This window comes from Dermacentor albipictus, chromosome 7, assembly GCF_038994185.2.
Source record: "Dermacentor albipictus isolate Rhodes 1998 colony chromosome 7, USDA_Dalb.pri_finalv2, whole genome shotgun sequence".
In the NCBI taxonomy this organism is placed as follows: domain Eukaryota; kingdom Metazoa; phylum Arthropoda; class Arachnida; order Ixodida; family Ixodidae; genus Dermacentor; species Dermacentor albipictus.
Window position 1 is genome coordinate 76,942,813 of NC_091827.1, and position 23,981 is coordinate 76,966,793.

Genomic DNA, 23,981 nt, shown 5'->3' on the forward strand with positions numbered 1-23,981 from the left:
GCCCCTTTGAGGTCCAACGCCAGGATGGTTCTTGTTTGAGCTTTACTTGGACTATCCACAACATCCTCCTAAAGTTGTAGGAGTATGTCCTGCACAGACATACCTGGTCGATAGCCGAGTAAGCTATTGGGAAGAATGGGTTCACTTCGAGGTGAAGCTGGAGGCACATTAAAACTATGTGCTCGAAGAGTTTGCCAATACACAAAGTCAGGGAAGTGGGTCTGAGATTTTGGATGGACAGCGGTTTCCCGGGTTTCAGGATTAAGGTAATATCGGCGTGTCACCATTCCTGTAGAAGCATTCCGTTTTTCCAATTGTCGTTTTAGTATGCGGTGAGTTGCCGTATGGCCTGATCGTCGAGGTTGCGTAGGAGTGCATAGTGAATGCCGTCTGCTCCGGGCACCGTGTTGTCTTATGCCGTGTAGGGCTGCCCTCACTTGTGTCTCTGTAATATCGCCGTCCAATTGGGTTTCTTCCTCGTGTGGATCGTCTTTGTACTCCGGTCGGTGACCTGTAGCAATGTATCTGTTGCCGTGTTTGGAGGAGAGTATCATCAACCATTTGTTCTTTGTGGATGATAGTGCGGACGGTGTTGGTTGCTTGCGTTATTGTGTGCGTTGGCTTGAGTAGTGCTCTGAGGAGGGACCACGTTTCGGAAGTACTTAGCGTGCCATTAAGGCGGTCGCAGAGGTAGTGCCAATTGTTACTAGTGAGGCTGGTGGCGTACTCTTCAGCTTCTGCTGTGATCCGGGCGATTATTTGTTTCAGCCTACGGCTGTGCCGCTGCCTTTTCCATCGTTTGGTCAGGCCTCTTCGAGCATCCCACAGATGGAGCAGACGTCTGTCCACATCCGATGTCTCCGTTGTTGCAGTAAGTTGCTTAGTGGCAGCTTTAAAATCTGCTTGTAGCTGGTATGTCCACTTGTGTAGTGACGGCGCGTCGTGTTGTTGAGATTTGGTTCTGTTGCGCCGGAAAGCGTCCCAGTACGTTACCTTAATTGGTCGTTCTGGGGTGCTTATGGCCACCAGTTGGACTTCTGTGGCTAGAATGCTGTGGTCGCTGCCCAGATTCTCCATTAGCTTGTTCCAGGAGCATTGAGTCAATTCTTTGACCATTGTTAGGTCAGGGCAGGTATCCGTGCTTGCGCTGTTGCCCATTCTGCTCGGTGTGTCGGGTTCTGTCAGCAGAGTGAATTGATGAAGGCTCATGGCGTGGGCTGGACCACAGCGTTTTGGAGATTCTGTTTCGTACCCCCTGGCTGGGTGGGACGCATTGAAATCTCCAAGAATAATTAATTTTTGGCTTGTTTAATGGCGACCGAAAAAAGTTGTTCGATGTCGCCTCGTCGCGATTTAGGTGCACTGTAGATATTAAGTAAAAAGCTAGTTTGATATCGATTCCTAGGTACAATTTCTAAGAGCACATGCGGAATATGGGAGCTGTCGAGCGTGTGCTCGATCACTGTGATTTCTTTGGACACAAATATGGTAGCTAGTGGTGCTTTGGTGGTGTCATGCTTGTCGGCGTATGCATTGTATCCAGTGAGTGTGGGAGTGCATTGTACTTATTGAAGTGCTATAACGTCTTGTGGGTGAGGCTGTGTGGCTAGAAACTATGGGAGGGCACCCCTCTTCCTTCGGTACCCTCTACGATTGTATTGCCACACCCGAAAGGGGGTGGTAGCGCGTTTCTTAGGTTTGCTGGTCATGATTGGTTGATACCGCCTCGCTGGTGAGGGCAGGTGATGTTGGACGAGCTGGACGGGTATAAGGGTGGTACATTCTTGCTTGGCGTTAGTGTCATGTGGAAGTGAGTCGCTTTGATGGCTGAAAGTTGAGCTGATAGTTGCACTGATAAATTGTTTCATGTCAATCATGGCTTGTTGTATGACCTGTTGTGGCATGTGTTTGACATCAGCTATAATCTCTTCATTTTTTTTGCATCTCCGCTCTCAAAACATCGCCATTTCCTCTAACATTTCGCACAGTTCTTGTTTGGAGCAAGGATTGTGAGGGAGTTTCTCAGGTGCGAGTGTGTCACTGGGGGAGTGAAAGCGTCGCTGCGGGAGCCTGTTTTGTTTGTTCGTTTGCAGTGCGGACGGAGGTGAAGAAAGGGATGAGGAAAAGGGGGTAAACTGCGCTGACCAACTCACCGCAGTCACCTTTCTGGTGCGGTGGTCGGGCGTTTTCGTCCACGCGGCCTGACGCTCTTTTGGTAGCTGTTTCTGGTGCGTCAGGCTGTGGCTCCCAGATCGGCATCGACCAAGTGGCTGATTCTGGTGCTTGGGCGGCCTGCGGACCCTGGGCATACTGTGACTTTGGGACTGGCTGTGTCCCCAGGATCGGTAGCGGGGACGACCACGTGTCGCATCAGTAGTCGTAGGCGCCGCAACGTTGAATGTCGTCGCCTTGCTGGACTTCTTGTCGTGCTGGAGTTGTTGCTCCGCCATTTTATGCTGCTCTCGGAACACGTGGCTCTTAAAGGGTTTTTGTTGCCTTACTGGACATAGGAAGTCAGTGGCGGGGTGCTCACTACCACGTGAGGTTCTTTGATCTTCCCGCACTGCACGATACCACAGCGTTTTTTTTTTACTTGTCGCTTCGATCAGGATGCCGCTGCCAGGAATCGAACCAGTGACCTTGTTCTTAACTGTCCAAAGCCATCGACACTGATCCGTTTCGGCATTACGCTAAGAAGCAAAGCAAGTGCAACAACTGTGCGAACAAATACAGAGCTGCTATTTGTTCAGGCATCATACTGAATAACGGGTCGCAATAAATGCGTCGATGGCTTAATTCTAATAACATTCTTTTTGAAAGAGAATCCATCGACTTAAATAAGGGAAAATACACAAAAAGGTTGTCACGCCTCAAAAGAAAAGTGGCGTGTGCCGCCATCTCATGGCCAGCAGCGCAACGCCAAAGCCATAGGGCTACCGCGTGGGGTAAAGAGAAAGATTGTTAGTGTGAAGCCGTTAAATGGCCGACTGAGCAAAAATGCCGGCTGCATCTGTAGCAGCGAAACGGCATGTACCTTCCCATTAGCTGCGACGCGACGTCAAGAGCGCGCGAGGCGCGCTAGTGCAAAGCTAGGTGGCTTTGGCTAGTGACGCTGGCTAGCGCTTCCTGGTTCGGGCCTCGACGGAGCAGCAGAGCGGGAGAAAGGGTACGCCTCCTGCTGCGATAGTGCGTTAGCTGTTATGTGAGCGGAGAGGGCATCACTGCGACGCCCCGTCACCCTCGCGCTCGCTCTCGGGAATACGTGTTATCCGCGCGTTCCTTGTCCGCGCAACATCTCGCCTGCGTTCTAACTGAGCCTCGATAAGGCCAAAGCGAAACGCGCGAAGTGTCTCAAATCATTCGCTTGCGCGCGAGGAGTTCTAAACTCTAAGGAGCGCTCAGCGGTGTTCAATTGGACATGGACGCTTTCGCATCCACATCTAAAACGAAGTACTTAGGTTTCTTCAGATCTGTTAATGCATTTCAGTAAGTTATCCTACCACATTAACAAGACAAAAAACCCACTCATACGGTGACAAGAGGCTCGGTATGCCATAAATGGGGGTGGTTGTAACAACATTATGGAAAAATCCGGCAAATTCGTGGCCTGGGCATAGGCCGGACCCGAGGAGGTCCGAAGATGCTGTTTCCTCGCAGCCTCACGGGCTTGCTGGATAGCCTATAGTTGATCTTGGAGGTTTGAGCTGCGCAACCCAAAATCACATTCTCTGGGGGGGCAAGGGCTTACCCCCTCCCAGGTCGCTCCTGCTAGCTCCCCCACAACAGAGGTGGGAGGAGCTGCTCAGAAAGCCGCATCAAAAACTGCAAAAAGCCCTCGTTGCCTGAGCCGAAAGAGTTGCTCCTCGTGAGGGGCAATCCTAGGACTCGGGCCTGCCAGATCATAACTCAGCAGAATCTCAATAAAGTTGTTCCCACCACCTTGAGCTGCGCAGCCCGGCTGTCCACCGCGTCGAGGCTTCATCTGGGGAGACTGCATTTTCTCTGCCTATAACCTCACGTTCCCAGAGAATGTGTCTAAGAGATGCGTGAGCCCTGCCGCATAGTTTGCAGTTATCGTCTAATTAGACGTCTGGATATATCCTCCTGAGATGAACGGGGTTGGGGAAGGTCTTGGTTTGTTACGGCCGCCACTCTACCGCTTCGGTCCTGTCGTGTTTGAGGTTAGGGGGTTGATAAACACGCCTGCATTTTTGATAAAAGTTGGTAATGTCACAGTATCTGGTCATTCTGTCCCTCTCTGTTCATCCCTCCGTTGGATTCCCGTCCCCCAGAGAGGATCCTTCAACGCGGGCGGGAAATGTGAGAGCTCGCGCTACGCGGTCGACCTCTTCGCTGAGGTTGGGTACGAGGGATGTCGGGGGACGTGTCAGCCGGGAACCATATAGTGTGTCGTTCCTCCCTCTGCTCGGAGGTGATATAGTTCGCGTTAGCTTTGAGCATAGCCTCGGTCTTCGGCGAAATTCTGCTTTGTGCATAGTCAATGTACACGCACAACGCACACTTCGACGTTGTGCAAGAGTGCATTGATCTGGCTGAGGAAGGCGTGCGCCATCAGTTTACAAACACATAACCTAAGAGATATCGGTAGAAAGTTGGCGAGATTTGGGGATTTCCTGGGTTTGGGGATGAGCACCATTTTTGCTCTTTTCCACTGGCTGCGGATGGATCCTCTGGTCCAGCAATCGTTATTGTACTTGGTCAGCTCGGAGATGGCCTCATTGTCCAAGTTACGAAGGGTCTTATTGGTTACGCCATCCAGTCCCGGGGCCCACTTGCTGTTGAGCTTTTGCAGAGCGGCTCAGATTTGCCCCCCGTCAAAGTCCTTGTCGAGACAGGAGTTGGGTTTTCCCGTGTATTCCCCGTGTGGAACAGCCGGGTTCTGCGGGGTGTGTCTGTCGCAGAGTTCGGAGAGGATTTCTTTCTCGTCCTTGGCGTGTGTGTGTGTATTATCTCACGCATGATTTCCCTATGTATTGCTTTGGTCTTGGTCGGGCCTAGCAGGTCTCTGAGCAGGCGCCACGTGTGACCGGTGCCACACCGTGCGTCCGTCTCATCCCATTGCTGTTTACTAAAAGTTCTGCAGTGTTCTTCTATTTGTTTGAAGAGAAGGCTATGCATTTCCTCAGCTTCATATTGTGTCTTTGTTTCTGCCACCTTGCCTCTAGCGATCGTTTGGCCTCCCACATGTGCACCAGGCGGCTGTCGATCTTCTCAACAGAGTGTTCTGGCGTCACGGTCTTTGTTACTTCTTTGACGTCAGTCATCAGTTTTTTCGTCCCATTATTGAATGTCTGTGATGGGCGCGTGCGTATTCCGGCTTGATTCTAACGGAACTGGTTCCAGTCTGTCCTTTTGAACGTTTTGTTGGGTACCATCTTTAAGTTCTCCGATTATTTCGTTTCGAGAATTCTGTTGTCGCTACCGAGGTCTTTGAACGTGTTCTTTTTTTTTTCAAATGGCTCCTCTCGTGTTCTTCACTAATGTTTGGTCGGGCGTGGTGTTTCTCGTCAGCTGGTTTCCATTCTGGTGGAAGAGCTGAGGTCGGTGGTGAGACTCAGGCTAGTCTCCTCTATGTCTGGCCAAAAAGCCTTGCATTTGGCTCTCGTGTAGGCGTAGCCCCAGGCTATGTGCGAGGTGTTAAAGCCTCCCCCGATTAGGCATGGTGGGAGCCCGCAATGTCGATGGCCCTCCTAAAAAGGGTTAGGAAACGCTGTCGTATGGCGCCGGGTTGCTGTATAGATTGAGGATTACGTGCTGGTTTGGCTCTCGCTTTTGGGTATGATTTCTACGAATACCTCTTCGATCTGCGCTACCTTAATGTCATGACGAACGACCAGTAAGCCTTTCCTGACCAAAGTAGTTACCGCGCGGTTCTCCCTAGATGGGGGACCGATGGCTTGATAACCGGGTAGTTTTCCTAATTCGTGTGTCACTTGTAACATTACTACGTCAGGGTTGCTTACTGGCTGTGGTGTTGCTGATAAGCCCGAGGTTGCGGGATCGACTCCCGGCCACAGCGGCCGCATTTCAATGGGGGCGAAATGCGAAAACACCCTTGTGCTTAAATTTAAATGCACGTTAAAGAACCCCAGGTGGTCCAAATTTCAGGAGTCCCCCAGTACGGCATGCCTCATAATCAGATAGTGCTTATGAGACGTAAAACCCCATAACGTAATAATTTTTAATTAGATTTGCTTTTAAGGTATTGTTGCAGGACCGCTTTTCTCGCGGAGTAATTCCTGCAATTCCGCTGCCATATCATCAGCTCGCCTCTTTTACTGTGTTTGCCTATATCTGTCGTGGGGTGGGCCCTGATTGACCGCAGATACTGCTACGGTGTTTGTAACGGCGTTGTGAAAATGGTTAGATGCGACCTGGATTGGGGAGTCCCCTGCGGTCGTAACTGGCCGCAGTTTGGCTACCCTAAGACTTAGGTTGGCCATGCTGTTTTCGGATTTGTCAAGTCTAGACATTATGGTCGAGACCACCAGCATGAGGCTACCGACGAATCCTGCTTGTTCTTTTTGGACGTTTTGTACAGAATTTTCGCGCTAGGTCAGCCAGTTGCAATCCGGTTTGGCTGCTAATGGCGGGAGCCTTTATCTTAGGTGGCGGAGGGTTGTCGTCCTCCTCCATGCAATTATCGGGGGTTACTGCAGCTTCCCTTCCACTACAAGTGCTCGGGCGGGCGGATATATCTGCACTTCGTCTACTCTTAAGTTCTTGGATATCTCACGTGAGGTGCGAGACTAAGTGTCTTAACTCTGCATTTCCCCATGTCATTTCTGCTATTTCTCTAGAAGCTGTAGTCTCCTTATAGAGCCGCCGTGGTACGACGAGCTTTTGACCACGTCTGCCCTGCTCACTTTGTTGGTCGCCTGTTCCACCGCCGGGCCACCTCCACTGCGGCGGGACCGCGATCGCGTACGGCTCCTGAATATGGGTCGGGCCGGTGCGGGTGTGCACTCCATGATCTGGACTTCCTGATTCTCGAGCGGGCCTTCCAGCGCCAAGGGTGCCTGGTCTCCGGGAAGGGCGCCCAACTGGTTCCCTCGTAGCCTCCGAGGCTAGGAATTTTGCCTGTCGTCGTTGCCTTTCCCATCGTCGTCTCTTGACTATATATGGCGTCTTGAAACGAGCCTTGCAATTCGTATCTGCCGTTAAGTGCTCACCCACGCAAAGTTGGAAACAGGGTTTGCACTGGTGGCCGTGACCTGCGTCGGCCGTGCCGCAGCCTCTGCAGATGCGGTCCTGCAGGCTGGGGCACATGTCCGTGCGGTGGTCTAGTCTGCCGCATCGGTGGCACAGCTCGACTTGTTTTCTGCACAACGCGCGCCTGATGTGAGCACCTCCGTAGCGGACGAAAATAGGAACTTTCAGTCGCGAAAAAAGTGCGATGACCGTGGTGGTATTGCTGAGTCGTTTCGCAGTGATTGCCTTAGGATTCTTAGGGGAAAGATCTGGGCGGTGATGTCCTGGGGTGCGTCTTCGAGAGGTACACCGCTGATGACTCCTCTGGAAATTAGGTCGGGTGCCGATTCGTACGCGTTGGTCTCATAGGCCTAGCCGTTGACCACGAGGCACTCGACTGTTTGGCATTCCTACGTTGACTTCAATGGGGGTACTTACCACGATAATGTTCTTTTGGATGTTGAAGCACGCGTTGTCGTCTTCCGTGTGCTCCCAGGGTATGCACACAGCGTGGTAGACGCATGAGGCTACCCTGGATACTCCTAATTCGCCAATATTGACGCCTCCCTTTGGGCGGATGATGATCTTGAAATCGCCCTTCGGTAGATATGGCACGCGGCTGGCCTTCATTAACTGATATTTCAGCTTCTGCTCGCACTGCTGCTTTCTGCCGCCAGTGGGGAGGTGAGCGCCGAAATTGCTGGTACCGGATCTCTCCACGGTTTTCTTTTTCGGGCCGTCGGTACTCCAGCCCGCGCCGGCCTCGAATTATTCTGTGGCAGTGCTCTCTTCGCACGAGAACCTCCATTTCTTCTGTCTGCGAGCGAGCGCGGGGGTGCGCCGTGTGTATTCTTTTTTCCCTGGTGCGCGTAGGCCTAAAGGCTAGGAGCAGCCACCACCGTGGTTGCCGGTGTGGCAAAGATGAAAATTTGGCCTAAAAGTCCGAAAAACCGGGATTCCCACCTTAAAATTGGTATCGACAAATACCTGGTAAATTTCTGCTTGAGGTGGTAGCAAAATCTTGGCGATTTTTGTTAATTTTCTCTTGGAATTCATTCACGGAAGCCGGATCCGACGTCAACTGCGTCCGCTCCCTTCGACCACCTATCGGCAGCCCTCCGTGCCATGAATGGCACGAAAACGTAAAATGAATGGCGATCAATGCCACCTTGAGGTTCCCGCACGAGTTCGAGTGATATCGTGAATTTTTGATGACGTCAGCGCGAGCCTAGTCCTTTTCTCTCGGTAAAGTTAGACTACGTTGAATTTTTTTTAAAGAAGCCAAAGATTGAACTTTGCAAGATTTTACATACATACATACATACATACATACATACATACATACATACATACATACATACATACATACATACATACATACATACATACATACATACATACATACATACATACATACATACATACATACATACATACATACATACATACATACATACATACATACATACATACATACATACATACATACATACATACATACATACATACATACATACATACATACATACATACATACATACATACATACATACATACAGAGTGAATGCTATAAATTCAGGAAGGCTCCGTACCATCCACGCGTTTTTGACGTGTTTGCCGCTGTTGTTGCATGTCTTGCGCAAACGTCCACGTGCAGAACAACCCATACATGTACCCGTTCCGGGTGCCGGACTTCTTCAACTACGGCACGCTGGCGGCACTTATCGCACAAGTACTGGTCACGGAGGTCGTCGGCTCGCTCCAGAGCGCCTGGGACAGCCAAACGCGGGTCAAGCACGCAGAGGTCCTCAGCTGCCTGGCGGAGCGGCGCAGGAGTATGGGCTTCGGTGAACTGAACTCTGACGGCGACGAGCGACAGAACGCGCTGTTGCTTTCCCTTACAATGAGCCTCCGGGTCGCCTACTACGCTCTCATGAAGGCCTTTCGCTTGCAGGTGCGAACGCTGTATACACGAATTAACGGATCGTAAGGCATACCTCTATAATAGCCGCGTGGTCGAATACCTTTAGCGGCCAACAGACTGGAAGCGGCCCTTATATTGAATTCGCAAACGCCCATCGTAGAGACCCTCCGCGTTGGCCAAGTGGCTATGGCGTTCAGCCGCAAATCACCAGGCCGCGGGTTCAAGCTATGGGTGCCGTGACCGCATTCAGATGCGCCCGCAATGCAAGAACGCTCGTGTACAGTACTCTGGGTGCAAGGTAGAGAACACCAGGGGGTCAGAGTTAATCCGGCGCTCTCGACTATCAGGTTCCCTATAATCCGTTATGCAGTTTCGGGACGTTTAGCCACGTAAAATGACGATCACATAGCAAAACTATTCGCCTGCGAAAAATTTTATTCGGATGGAATGCTGGGCCACTATAATATAACGATGCATTTCAGTCAATTCCATTTTATTCATTTCTCTTCTATCAGCCCCGTTGGCGACCGGCTGTACCTGGTGATAACTTATCGGTGGGGCACCGCTCGGATTGCGGAAGGAGTGCGAGACTTAAGTAGCATTCGAAAAGAAGTTTATCATTATCTGTAACAGACTGGATAACTAGGCTAGTTGGTTTATTTGCATCTTGAAACTGTAAAAGCGCGCGAAGACGATAAACGAAGCGCTTCGTCCTGTCCACTCTCTTCGTTTCTCGTCTTTGTGGGCTTTTACAGTTTCAAGATGTTTCATTATCCTCTACTTGTAGCGAAAAGACGTTAGTCCGAAACATGGTATGAATGCTCTGATATCTTATCTTATACGTAGCTTTACATGAATAATAAAAAAGTTTTTTTGCGAAATTACTAGAAAGAACTTACGCGCTTGTGTGTGACGGAGCTGCAAGCATGGCGGTTTAGCTAGCACGGTAATGACGGTTATTGCATAGATTTGCCTAAACTTCAATTCTCCTTGCTTGAAACGGCTTTATGGAGATTATTTTTAACGTAATAATGCTTGAAAGGTGCAAGAATTCGCAGTGATTATGCCATGAGCAGAGTCATATCGCCTTCTGCATATAGAAGAAAGAAGGTCGGCTTCGAAATTTAGGCCAATAAAGGCACATGAAACCAACCAAACAAAGCCACAAGAACGTCTAAGGTAAGAAGCACGAGGATAAGAAAAATCCTTATAATAACCGCTATTTTCTTGGTAGATGATTTCAGTAAGAACGCATATCTCTTGAGTTATACAAACGAGCACACTGGTTCGTTCTCTAGCTCGTAAGAGGTGTTCACTGTAAACAATAAGAAACTGAATTCAACCTCAACTCTGCCGCCGCCGCACTTGTATCGAATCCGTTTCCCCGAAGTCATGATGTCAATTAGGGTAAACGTGGAGCGGGCTGCATTTAGCGATGCTGCCTTGCCTGGCCAACGCAGCTTGTACGTAGTTGCGTGGGAAGCGCTGGCGCGCAGTAGCGCCGTAGCACCGCCGCGTCCATTCGTGCCGTTTCACTTCAATTGCAAGATTTTATACATACATACACCTTTACATACATACATACATACATACATACATACATACATACATACATACATACATACATACATACATACATACATACATACATACATACATACATACATACATACATACATACATACATACATACATACATACATACATACATACATACATACATACATACATACATACATACATACATACATACATACATACATACATACATACATACATACATACATACATACATACATACATACATACATACATACATACATACATACATACATACATACATACATACATACATACATACTCAGGTCTTATTCGCAGGCTAAAACGGACAAGGTGTTTGGCGACTACTGGCCCGCGGCGGAGCAGGTGTTCTTCGATCGCTACTGCCTGCTCTGGTGCAACGCCGCGCAGGACGCCAACCCTCTCACGCCGCGCGAGAAGTGCATGCTGCCGCTGTACAACATGGAGGAGTTTGTCGACCACTACGGCTGCAAGGATCGCGCCAACTTCACCACGGCGCCCTTCTGCAAAGTGTAGCGTGACGCCTCCGCGCCACACTGCAGCCGTACACACTGCAGTACAATAGACGACGCTACGCTGTCGCTGCGTCACTCTACACCAGACTGCGTATACTACCATTGCATAGCATGCACTTGCCGGTCTATAGTTCTTTTGGTCCGGCTGGTCTATTTCGCATCACATTCGGCAACACCAAACACATTACCTCACACCTCAGTGCATCACAGGAAACTGCATTTCATCTTGTGGCACGTTCGAACCAGACAATCTCGATATTTTTCTTTTTTTTTTGTTAGACGTCTCAGCCGGTTATTACTTCCTGTTGCTACAGCTAGTACAAACTGTTGGTACAAATTAGTATCACTGACGTTTTAGCTCGCAGATCATTTTGCCACAATATATTTCTAGTATTCGTGATACTTGTAGTGATACGGGGCCCGACAACGCGTTCATAGGTGTACGTGAGCTTGATGCAAATCGCCACGCGTATTGAGAAGTGAAATGTTGCATCTATTAAACGTATGATGACGCTCTAGGTGAATTGGTCTGAACTTAACCAATGCAATAAGCGTGAGGCACCTTGTCTCTGTCTTCTTTCTACTCGTTCTTCGTCGGTGATGCATCCTCTGAACTTTGTTAGGATGAGCGTGTGCACATGTTCTCGCCTTTCAACGATAGGTAGACCAAGACATCATTTCACGTATTCACAAATGTCCTGCACGCTGCATATGTTGAGAGCCAGCAGATTTGAGCAGCATGGCATGGGCAAACATAATTTGTTTAGGACACCAGGCTTCCCTTATTCAGCTACATTAACAGTGGCTCAGTAGAATGCAGGCTGCCCAACGTCATAGCAAATTGACCGTTGTCATTTGAGGAGTCGAACAGGCAGCATGTAGCCGTAGGCTTCTGCGTAGGGACATTGCGCGCTGATGTTTTGCTGTCGCCATTGCTTGTTTCACAGTTTGTTTGTAACGCGAGCTGCACACGCGCGTTTCAAATAAATTATAATTAAAGACAGAATGCGCCCATGCATTCGGAGCATGCCCTGATTAAACTGTACTTCCTTTTGAAATGCGAAGCGTTTCTTGGCGAACATTTGCCACTTTGATAGTATCCATCTATGTATCTAGCCGCCTACGTCTTGGTTCTCTCATGGTCGTTTCATTAACTTGGAATGTATCAAAATTGGCATTGTACGACAGTAGTGTATGACGAACATAACTGATTGGACATGACATGAACGTCATGACGTACGTTTCATGTAAGTCATGAAACAGCCGCCTGCGTCTTGGTCCTCTCATGTTCATTTCGTTAACTTGGTATGTACCAAAATTGACATAGTATGACAACAGTAGATTACGAACATAACTGATGGGTCATGATGTGGGCGTCATGTAGGTCATGAAACAGCCAACAACGTCGTGGTGATCTCATGATCGTTTCCTTAATAGGCTCTCCGCACACTGCTTCGAATAACATCGATTCCCACTGGGCACGGGATCTGACGGCTTTTTTTCTTCACTCTTCCTCTTTTCACTTACTCACTCTCTCTAACTGCGTTTTTTTTCTGGCAAAGTTAGTGGTCAATCACAGTAATTATTGATTTCATTCCTTTAAGAAAATTTTTCTTGAATTTCGGCATTCGTAGAAGGCGTTGTCTTTGTGCTGTTCTTGCGGAGATTTCCTGTTTTATGACTGTTCTACTTAGGGCAATGGAAAGCCTTTTCTGTTTAGGAGATATTCGTTGTTCATTTTTTTTTCTCCTCTTATTAGCAGATACCTGTGTGATGATAATTTTTACGATGAACATGATCATCGCTTTCGCGGGAATGATGTCGCTCCTCAGTTTAGTCCTCTTCCATGATGCCAATAGCGATGGTCAGCCTTTATAGAAGAAACGAAATCCAATTCGCGAGCGACACGGTGTATTTCGGTATCGAGAATATTTCGAGACTTCCAGTGGCACAGCTGGCCCAGATGGCGTCAAATGTCACGGCCTTGAAAAAGCCCATTTTCAGCCGAATTATTGGCAGGGAGCCTGTAGAACGGTAGAACTTTTGTTGGTCCCACACGCTAATGCAACTACAACGTATCATATAGGTGGCGTTCCGAGCTTCAGAAATGTTCAAAGCTTTCTCGGATTCGTCGCCACATTAAACGTCGATTGCACGGTGAAGCTCTGGATAGTCAGAAGTGCTGCCATTTGTTCTCCTGGCCGCTGTACTCGATTGATGTTCAACAGGCGCCCCAATATCCCACGTGACCCGAGATTAAAGAATATACCAATTTTAGCGACGTAGTTCTACGCAGCAGCAGCTCAACGCAGGCCACTCCATCTTCTCGCGAACCAATTCTGAACCTGCGTGAACTGACCCATGACAGGAAATTAACTGCAACGTTTCCTCTGCGTCAAGATGTACCCTGCGGAATACGATATGTTCTGTCCTTTTTGCAGAAGAGAAAAGGGCACCCTGCCGCACGCCTTGGCAGAGTGCACAGAACTCAAGACCCCACCCTCCTCCCCTTCCCACCAACACCCCCAATCCCCAACTCCTTGAGCGATGGGAGACCTTGTTATCCAGCCCCGCCCTACCGATTCAGCTCGCACTGACGGACAGGGGCCAGGAGCTGGTGGAAACATATGGGTCCCGTAACTAGGGAACCACCCCGTCTGGTGCCTGCGTGCACCACCGATTTATTTCGGGCCCAGCAAATGTTGCTTCATCATCATCTGCGTCAAGATACATGCAAGGAGAGCGTGGTGCAGGTGTGATAGATGTAACGATGGGGCTTGCTCTTCAGCCTGGATTTTCTTGACGATGGAACCTGCCTTCATCTTTCCCATTAAACGTGATTGCTTCGGCCAGTGTGTCAGTACAACAAATTCACAGGCTTGAAGCACGAGGTTCCGCTTGAGGGGAGTAGCGCTTTGGTCGCCTTCGGTTGCGGTCGCTTGGACGCAGCTTCTGGCTTGGGTTTACGCTTGATTGAGCATTGTTCGTACTACTCCCTGGGTTCGTACTGTTTGTCATCTGGTCCTTTTTGTCCAGACCGATAGGGAGACTTGCGACCGCTGCACCCTCTGACAAATGATAAAGATGCTCCCTCGCGGCCTGCATTTGTTCTTCCTCCGTGGCCGCCACGTTGGACTATGGATAAAACGACGCTACTCGGGAAGTGCAGGAAGAACCAAATTATTTCTAATTTATTGAACTAATTGAACTTTACTGAACTAATTTATTGAAAAAGGTTAACGAGGTATTCCTTCGTGTCATCCTATTCGTTGTAGGCGACGGCAAAGCAGCGCCCGTAGAGGGCCCCCTCCTTCGGAGAATTGGTCGTCGCAACACACGTGCTGGGGTAAGCGATAAAGACGGGTCTTCTGCTGCCAGGCCCATTATTACCACAGCAGTACAATTTGAATCATTCAGCACAGAAGCAGCCGCACGAGCCTCAATAAATGCAGGTTTCAGCCGGCCCAGGAATACGATGGTGTCGCGACCATTGTTGCGGAGACCAAATGTGTTATCCTCACGCGCGACAAGGTGCGGACCGGTGTACGATGCGTCGAAATCACGGTTGGAGTCGACGCACTGGTATGCGGGCTTGGTGTCCCGTAGGAGGCGTTGGACGAACGACGGCTTCTGTTGTTAGGCTGGGGTAGGACAAGCGCCTAGGAGCGTGGAAAGGTGTGTTAGTTCATAGACATAAGATGAGCTGGATGTGCACTCTGATAAGGCCGTGTTTAGAGGGCAGACTAGCTCTGCTGGTAGTGAGTGAGTGAGTGAGTGAGTGAGTGAGTGAGTGAGTGAGTGAGTGAGTGAGTGAGTGAGTGAGTGAGTGAGTGAGTGAGTGAGTGAGTGAGTGAGTGAGTGAGTGAGTGAGTGAGTGAGTGAGTGAGTGAGTGAGTGAGTGAGTGAGTGAGTGAGTGAGTGAGTGAGTGAGTGAGTGAGTGAGTGAGTGAGTGAAAACTTTACTGAGCTCAAGTAATCGCGTTTTTCTTCGGCTACGGAGGATTTTTCAGGATAGTCTTCCTCCTTGTGTCTTCCCCGGTGGTCTTCACCTGCTGCTTTGTCCGTCTTCTATCGCAATGGTTGGCTGCTCCGCTGGTAGTCCTAAGGAAGTGCCATAGACTAGGTGCGAAGGCACGCAGCCAAGGTCTTTGATGGCAGTGCGCAGCGCGATGAGTATGATGAGAAAATATGGGAAAAAGTTGAAGCTTTCATCTGGTGATGGATCCGCTCAACCGGGTCACCGGCTTGCGGGTGATACGCTGTAAGTATGAAGTGGATAGTGCCGAGAAGTTGCGAAAATGCGAAAACACCCGTGTACTTAGATTTAGGTGCACGTGAAAGAACCCCAGGTGGTCGAAATTTCCGGAGTCCTCCACTACGGCGTGCCTCATAATCAGAAAGTGGTTTTGGCACGTAAAACCCCATAACTAAATTTAATTTTTAGTGCCGAGAAGTCTTGTCAGCTACTGGAATAGGGCCTTCTCGAAATGCCGACCACTGTCAGTGATGCTCTCAGCTGAAGTCCAGAAACAGATGATCCATGTGTAGACAAGGGTTGTTGCAAGAGTTTGTTCTGTTATTCGGTGGATACTGGCACTGCTGCGAACGAACGCGTAACGATTGTCACTATACCATGTGTACGAGCTAACGTTAGCCAAAACGGTAAAAAAGAAATATTTAAAAACACGGTGGAAGATAACATCTTGAGACCTACGGTGTTCTGACGATCGAATTTCATGTGCCATATTTTTGTCTCGTACCGTGTTTTTCAAATATTCTTTTTTTTGTCAAACAACTTGGCTACCATTAGCTGGGACGCCCTATACATATATAATAATAACTTATATAGGATGGAGTGGTCGGACTGAGTCAATGTGAATCACGGAAAATTGGAAGTCCGGGAGAGCAAATCTTGTTAGTGGCGTAGTACAGTGCCTGTAGACATTGCACTGTGAAAAGCAAGGCATACACACGCCCAAGCACTCTGGCCAGGAAAGACAATGTTCCGCCTCGAGCTGCTGTGATGTGCGAATCCCTGGATGTGACAGACGGTTAATCTCGTTCATAAGTGCACTTCGGGACATTGAGCGACACCTTAGGCTACGAGGTGCTATACGGGAAAACAGAGTGCACTCGCATTTTTAAAAAAAATGGCGACAGCCTAAGAGCGCGTTTTTTGAAGATGTAGATTAAAAAGAAAAAATCTGCTAGAAATTACCGTTTTACGTTGCATTACAGATAAAAAAAAACATAATGTATATTTTCTCGACAAAAAAGCGAAAAGGCTTTTATTTTAACAGTATTGAAAGTCAATGTCGGCCAAGACGAATATCTAGCCAATCCACAACAACGTGGTGGCGTGCAACTATAGACTGCATTTGATCCTGCTAAAACAGAATATGGGCGAGTTCTCGTTATTTCGTTCAAAGCTATTCAAGAACTTAAATGAACCTATGTGTCCTTTTTTTATGCATTACATTTTGTACCATTCAAACCGCTGGCGGCGAGGCTACGCACTCAGCGAGCAAAGTGCGTTCCGTGAGCGTACTCTGCGGCCCGAGTACACTCTTCGCCAGATACACTCCACTTGCGATGTTTAGATCTGGCAAAGTGCACTTATACCGAGTCACAGTCTCCGTAAGTGTACTTAACTTGCCCGCTTGGCAGGGGGATTAGACAGCACAACCCTCGGGGTCGGTGTACATCTCCCAGTACTTTTCTCATAGCAGCAAACTATACGTACAAACTATACGACGTTGTAGTACCACCTTTATAATCGACCGAGGTTGACCACGTTTTAACAGTTATTAGCCGGAGTACGAATACCGTCGGCGTATTAACATGGATCACACCCTACCCTATTTGATAAGAACAATTGTATAACACATAGTCGCGGATCACTTCACAATCCGTATATCTTTCGCTTACGCCTGTTCAAAATCTCAGCAGAGCCCAAGAATCCGCATGTGGCGTCATAAATTTGCGTCGAACGGCAGCACTAGGAATACTGGCGTTGCCGTCATACAATCTCCGTCCCTGTCGAGGACAGGGACGGAGAGATGTTGCTGCTGTCGTCATATACACAACTACTCGATTTGCACAAACGCGTTTGTTCACCCGGCAACGCTTGGCAGAACCAGAAACAGTGCTGGATATAGAGCTATCTGAAAAATACTTGGCATAACACCACTTCCTACAGGGCACGTATGCCTTTTTAGGCATGCGTCAGTGGCCTAATGGTTAGACCGTCAGGCTGCTGTGCTGGGTAACAAGATTACAAACCAATCACTGTAATTGTAATTTCTCAATAACAATATATGCACGTGTGCAGGTCACATGAACGCCCATGCAGAAACATAATACTACGGCGGCCGCATTTAGCTGGGGGCTAAATGCAAAAACACCTGTGTGCATTGATTTAGGTTCATGTTAAAGAACCCTAGGTGGCATTCGGGATCGGTATACATCTCCCAGTACTTTTCTCATAGCAGCAAACTGTACGTACAAACTATACGACGTTGTAGTACCACCTTTATAATCGACCGAGGTTGACTACGTTTTAACATTTATTAGCCGGAGTACGAATACCGTCGGCGTTTAAACTTCATGTTTATAGCTTTAAGGTGTTTGTGGCGTTTCTAATGTGAAGCATTATTTGGCACATCTTAGCTACTTTTTCGAAGGTAGGCTTGACCATAGCTGCGCATCACTAGTTGCATCGAGCAACGGGACTGAACTGAGCAACGACGCGATTCCTGCGATAGCGACCATCATGTTCGTTTTCAACATCATTAACACGTATTCAACCCTAAAGGGACCTAATGCACGTATCTACCGAGACGGCAGTAGAAAAAAGAACAAAAGTCATTTACTAAGGACTACACGAAGCATTTCCCATTGATTGCCCTAAATAGAACATACCGGTCAATTAATCGCAACTCTTTATAAGAACAGGGTAAAGATTACAACTTCCACACATGCCAAGAGCAAAGAAGAGATTCTTAAGTCAATGAAGTGGAACATTTTCGCTGTCAACCACCACCGTTGCAAAAAAAGAAAGAAATAACAGTAAAGAAACACTCGAAAAGAAAGAGTAAGCGAAAAAAAAGCGAGCAAAATCAAAGAATACTCCCAAAAGCCAGACGCGTAATGTGCCTTTCAGTGACATGACAGCAAAACCTCACTCCGCTACGTAACTAAACAAAAGCCTGCGGCTGAACCTCTCAATCTTCGGCTCTTCAATCAGATTGGTTAATTTGCTGCACCGGCAGGTCAAATACCAGCCTTCATTCTACACAGCTGCTGTACCGCTGACTAAGTGAAGACCTGCTGGTACGTAGTAAACAAGCGATCTGTGTACAAGTCATCGTGCTGAAATTTGCTGGCTATAAGTATAATGCGGTGGGCGGAGCACTTCTGAAGACAGGAAGCTCTGTATTGACGCCACTATCGTCTAAAGGCGAGCACATCTGCAAACGCTCGTCCTGACAAAGTTCAAGACACATGTCACCAAGTAAGAAGAAGCAAACAGGAAACTGGGCCAATGTGCTTCAAGCTCACTGGATTAGTTGAGTTCGGGTCAGTCAACCAAGAACGGCGTCACACGCGTAAACATAAATGGTTTCACTCCTTAATAGGTGTGGTGATTTAACATCAAACATGCGTCGATTTATGAACGCGCTGTCGGGCACCGTACCATTGCAAAAATCACACAAGCCCGAAATATGTTGTGGCAATAAGATCCGCGCACTGAAGCGTCAATTAGACTAATTCGTACCACTTGTATGGCAACAGCAAGTAATAGCAGGCCGAGACGTCTAACGAAAGAGAAAAAAAATATCGACCTCATCTGGTCGGCACATGTAATGCGATGAAAGATAGTTATCCGTACTGCAGTTGCCGTGAGGTGTGAAACGATGTGCTTGGTGTTGTCAAATGTGATGTGAAATAGACCAGCCAGACCAAGAGAGCTAGACCAGCAGGTGCATACAATGGAGCGGTACTATACGTAGTCTGATGTGGAGTGATGCAGCGATAGTGCATAGGGTCGTGTATTGTACTAATGTGCAGAGGCGTGTAGTGCGGCACGGAGGCGTCACGCTACACTTGGCAGAAGGGCGCCGTGGTGAAGTTGGCGAGATCCTTGCAGCCGTAGCGGTCGACGAACTCCTCCATGTTGTACAACGGCAGCATGCATTTCTCGCGCGGCGTGAGTGGGTTCGCGTCCTGCGAGGCACTGCACCAGAGCAGGCAGTAGCGAGCGAAGAACACTTGCTCCGCCGCGGGCCAGTATTCGTTGAACATCTTGGCCGTTCCAGCCTGCGAGAACCCGCACGCGAAGATGAAAGTGAAACAACACTCGTGGTCAGGGTGGTCCTATAATGTTACTGGGCTCTAACGCTTACCATGCGACTTTGCCACTTGCGCGGCCAGGCAAATTGCCACCGGCGCTAAATATATTACCCTCGCTATTCGCCACTATGACATCATGAATAGGGAAAACAAACTCGGTTCAAGGAATGTACGGAGCAGACACAATCCAGGTCGATTCCAGTTCCTTATTTTAATGCTATTAGAATTAGTTTTTGGTATGCCTTTGTAGTGGCATATTACAACAGGCATACAGTGCCAGCGAATAGCAGTTACAACCAAGATATGTTCGTTTGCCTCATTGCAACTCAAGTCAAAGGGTTGCCCAGCGATAACTATGTATATTTGTATCTATTTCTATATGTCCGCTTCTAACCTGGTACCCGCCAACTTCAGTCACTAGGCAGTGCATGGTCGAATGTGTAGGCCACCGGGCTGCTGTGCTCGGGGAACTGCTTCAGAACAAACCGTCAGACCAACTTCGAGTGTATTGAGCATGTAACTCTCAGTGTGTGGTGCCCTACAGTGCTTCAGAACAAACCGTCAGACCAACTTCGAGTGTATTGAGCATGTAACTCTCAGTGTGTGGTGCCCTTCAGTGTACGCTGACGCCAACTTGGGTACACTGGGTACGTGTTGCTCTTCAATGCAGCATCCCTTTGACGCAAACATTGGTCACAAGAATATTGGAGACTGCGTATTATCTGGCTTTCATTATAATCATTATATAATCTATAAACAAGAAATACAAAATATAAAGAATTATTATATAAAATATCAACAATTACCCACGAACAAACCGACAGATTGCTAATAGCATTAAAGTAGCTGTCAGGATCACTAAGAAGCGGAATAGGAAGAGAAGAAACACGCCACCGAGAAGTCAAGAATGTGAAGCGCACTTTCCTCACTTGCACCCGTCGCACTGCTATAGATGGCAGCGCGACTGGTGCAAGCAGACGGGCTAGAGAACTGAAGAGGCACGGACGCTTCAGCGCTGTTTCCGACAACTTCGACACTGTCTTTGCGCGCTGATCTGTGTCCCGTCTCAGCACATGGCATCACCAGGTCGGCCCGCCTCAGCTCATGCCTCAGTGAGGCGCCGCCGGCGCCAGCCTGACCTGTGTTCGACTCCCCGTATGGCCGTACGTCCGCGTCAGACGAAGCATCGAGAACACGTAATTCGCAGGCCACATAAGTGAACGTGTAACGACCAACATCGCGCACTTTACTCGGTCTCTGCTGCTGACTGTTCAATCTACCGAGTGAGGAGATGCATCAGGTTTTGTGTGACAGTCGCCGAAATCTCTAAAGAATGGATGCCCTTCCAATTCATTTTTTTTAAAGAGAATAGCAGTTAGGACCAAGGAAAATGGCGGATCCGTTCGTTTGTCGCATTATAACTCAGCTGACAGGCTTTCCTGACGACTCGTCGTGGTGCCTTAGCCGTTATGGTGCTGTGCTGCTAAGGACAATGTCATGGAACCAAATCCCGCGACCTCGAGGCCGCATTTCGATGGATGCGAAATGGCAAAGTGCCCGTGTTCCGCTCATTAAGGGCACGTTAAAGATCCTTCGCTGGTGGTCAAAATTAATACGGAGTCCCCGGCTACGGCGTGCCTCATAACGAAATCGTGGTTTTGGTACGTACAACCCCCAAATTCAAGGGTTTCCTGCTGAAATTACTATAGAGAACTGTAACGCTGCGATTCTTCAGCTACCGAATGAATGATGCTTAGAACATTTATTTGCCTGGTCTTCGTGCCTGTGGCTTCAGGCGTTCTTGTAGTCTTGTTTAGCTGGCTTTATGTTCCTTTATTGGCCTAAATTTCGAAGCCATCCTATCTCACTCTAAAACAGGAGCCAACAGCACTCTGTGCACACGGATAATCGTTTCGAATTAATTTGTTGCACTTATAAAACAGTATTTTGTCGGGAATTATTTTTTCCAGCGCCGTTACAAGCAAGAACGAACTGCAGACAGATCCATGCACTAACGATTATTCCCATGGTGGCTGAACTGCAATGCTTGCAGCTCGGTCTGTAAACACCAGCGCAGAAGCTCCCTCTAATAATATTGCAGGAAACTATTATTCCTGTAAAGTAAAGGTAAAGATCTGACATCCTGGCAGATATACCACGTCCTCAAGAACAATCTCATAGCTTCAAGCCCTGAATAACCGTTGGACAATTAAGGTGACAGAATGGGTACCAAGACAAGGGAAACGCAGTAGAGGACGGCAGGAAACTAGGTGGTGCGACTAAATTAAGAAACTTGCTGCTGCTAGTTGGAATCGGTTGGTGCAGGACAGGGGTCGTAATGCCCTAGCATCAAAATGGCAACAAGAATAGAACTCGTGCATAAATAACAAATTACATATGGCTAAACCCCTGCTTGGCGAGTGGAAATCATGCAGTTACCAAGAACGCTTGTATGAGGTGATGTTATGTCGACTTCGAATTGGACCCACGCATCTCGCACACAATTTTCTATTTCGAAAAGAGAGCCCACCAACTTGCGATAGATACGATGAATCGCTTACAATAAACCACATTATTATGTCATGTCCACTAAATGAAACATAGAGGCCTAAACATTTTAACAATTTGTATCACTTGCATATACCTTTACACCCTGCCTTAATAATGGGCGATGAGCCGCTAGTGCCACTCACTAACTTGTTCGAGTTTTGCGATGAAACTGGGTATTTACATCGACTTTAAAGGGCCCCTGAAACGGTTCGGACAAATTTTGTAGACGCGTAGGGTACAGCTTAAGTAGACCATTGGCACCACAATTTAAGTGAAGCGTTACGTATTAATGGAGCAACAAGCGATTAGAAGTTACCCTCCTCCCCAGCCACGCTTTTCCTCCTCACCTCGTTCGCCGAGCGATCGGGGCCAAGCTCCGCCTTCACTATTCCCGCGTCACGATGCGACGTCACATCGTCCACTTGCGGTTGTTTTGGAGCCCTCCCGCTAGGCTGTCGACCCCAAGCGAGAGCTATCGAAGCAGCGTGCGTTGCGAGCATTCTGTCGTAGCGCCGAACGTGTCTGGTATTCCGTTAACCACAGGCAAGCTGGTCATTTCGGCAAATGACTGGAGGCATAAACTCAAGCTGATAAAGGAACTTTGGCGTAGACGTACGTGAGTGGCCTGATCGGTCTGCACGGTCCAGACACTTGTTGGCGCAGCGCTTAACCAGCCAAACAAAGCGCTAATATTGCTCTAACCAAGTGTAAAACATTTTAAACATTTATAAAAACAACGTGTTGATGATTACACTCCTGCGAAAAATACGCACCAGCAGCAAAAAAGAATACGCTTCGTTGCTGCTACTGTGTATGGTTGAGCTCTATGCCACCAGGTGGCTGCACCGTGCAGACCATTCACATTTGCCCTTCAGCTCATCTCGGCTCATCCCGTTACGGCACAGTCAAGCGGCCAGACCCTGTCCCCTTGCGCTTATGTTTGCCCTAATACGGGACTCGCGAAACGCTATTGCGTTAGTAATCTTCCGGTGTAAAGTGACGGCCACAAACGCGCAAATCCTGGCGCCGATCGTATAGCGGCAGTCTGATGCGCAGCAGCTAGTTCGCTCGTACGTTGCCTTGCAGAGGGACACGATGTCGCAGCTTGACATATTGCCAGTCGCTACGTTTGCAGTCCACAAGGCAACAAAGTCGAATCATAGTGCTCGCGAAAACACTGAGACCAACTCTGACCGCGGAGCTCTCGTCAAAATGGAGTACGTTGTAACACAAGCAGACGACACTTGCTGTGTGCCGGAAGTGCCTAAGTGTACTGAAAAATTGTTCTTGTGCATTCTCTTTATGCTACTTTCTTTTTATAAAAACAAATTAACTAGCATTCCAACTATTACGAAGATCATTTGTTTACCATAAAGTTGGAAAAATTATCGATCATGCGCCCTGGTCAGCCAATCGGATAGCTCGCCCCACTGACGTCATATGGGTGATTTCGGTCATATGGGTAGGGGCGGCTTAAAATTCCGCCGAGCAGTGCGCTGCGATCGGCAGCGATGTGCATTTTTAAAACCTTATAATAAATTACACGCTTTACGCAGAGCACTTAGATGTGTCAATTAATGATCAGAAGGACCTACTCTAACGACTCAGTACGTTTGTAGAAAATCGTCAAAAGCGTTTCAGGGTCCCTTTAAGGTAACGCAGCTATTGCTGTCTTAACATTGGATATTGTACTGTCCTGTGACTGGCGCAGCATGGCCTCAGTCGTTTTTGCACCATTAAGCTTGAATTAATCTACTAACTCTAAATACACCAGTATACGCGAGCAAGTGAAGACCACGGTAATAAACAAGTGCTCCCAGCGAACGTCGGTACTGCTCGTTTTTGCC

At 48.2% G+C, this 23,981-nt stretch overlaps 2 protein-coding genes across 13 annotated transcripts in view; one reads left to right on the plus strand and one right to left on the minus strand.

The window, feature by feature from the left end:
• LOC135899078 (uncharacterized) overlaps window positions 1–12,290 on the plus strand; it is a 155,162-nt gene extending 142,872 nt beyond the window's left edge. For 11 of the 12 annotated variants that reach the window (XM_070522390.1, XM_065428328.2, XM_065428327.1 and 8 more), the window contains 2 exons: window positions 8,870–9,166; window positions 11,015–12,290. In XM_070522390.1, the coding sequence (XP_070378491.1) occupies window positions 8,870–9,166; window positions 11,015–11,233 (516 nt within the window). In that variant the 3' untranslated portion in view covers window positions 11,234–12,290. The remainder of the gene's footprint in view (window positions 1–8,869; window positions 9,167–11,014) is intronic. The other variant, XM_065428335.1, reaches the window with a different exon arrangement.
• A 5,538-nt stretch (window positions 12,291–17,828) lies between these two features.
• The window catches only part of LOC135899077 (endothelin-converting enzyme homolog), a 76,992-nt gene continuing 70,839 nt past the window's right edge, over window positions 17,829–23,981 (minus strand). Inside the window, exon 13 of the mRNA XM_065428326.2 lies at window positions 17,829–19,551. Within this exon, the coding sequence (XP_065284398.1) occupies window positions 19,333–19,551 (219 nt within the window). The 3' untranslated portion in view covers window positions 17,829–19,332. The remainder of the gene's footprint in view (window positions 19,552–23,981) is intronic.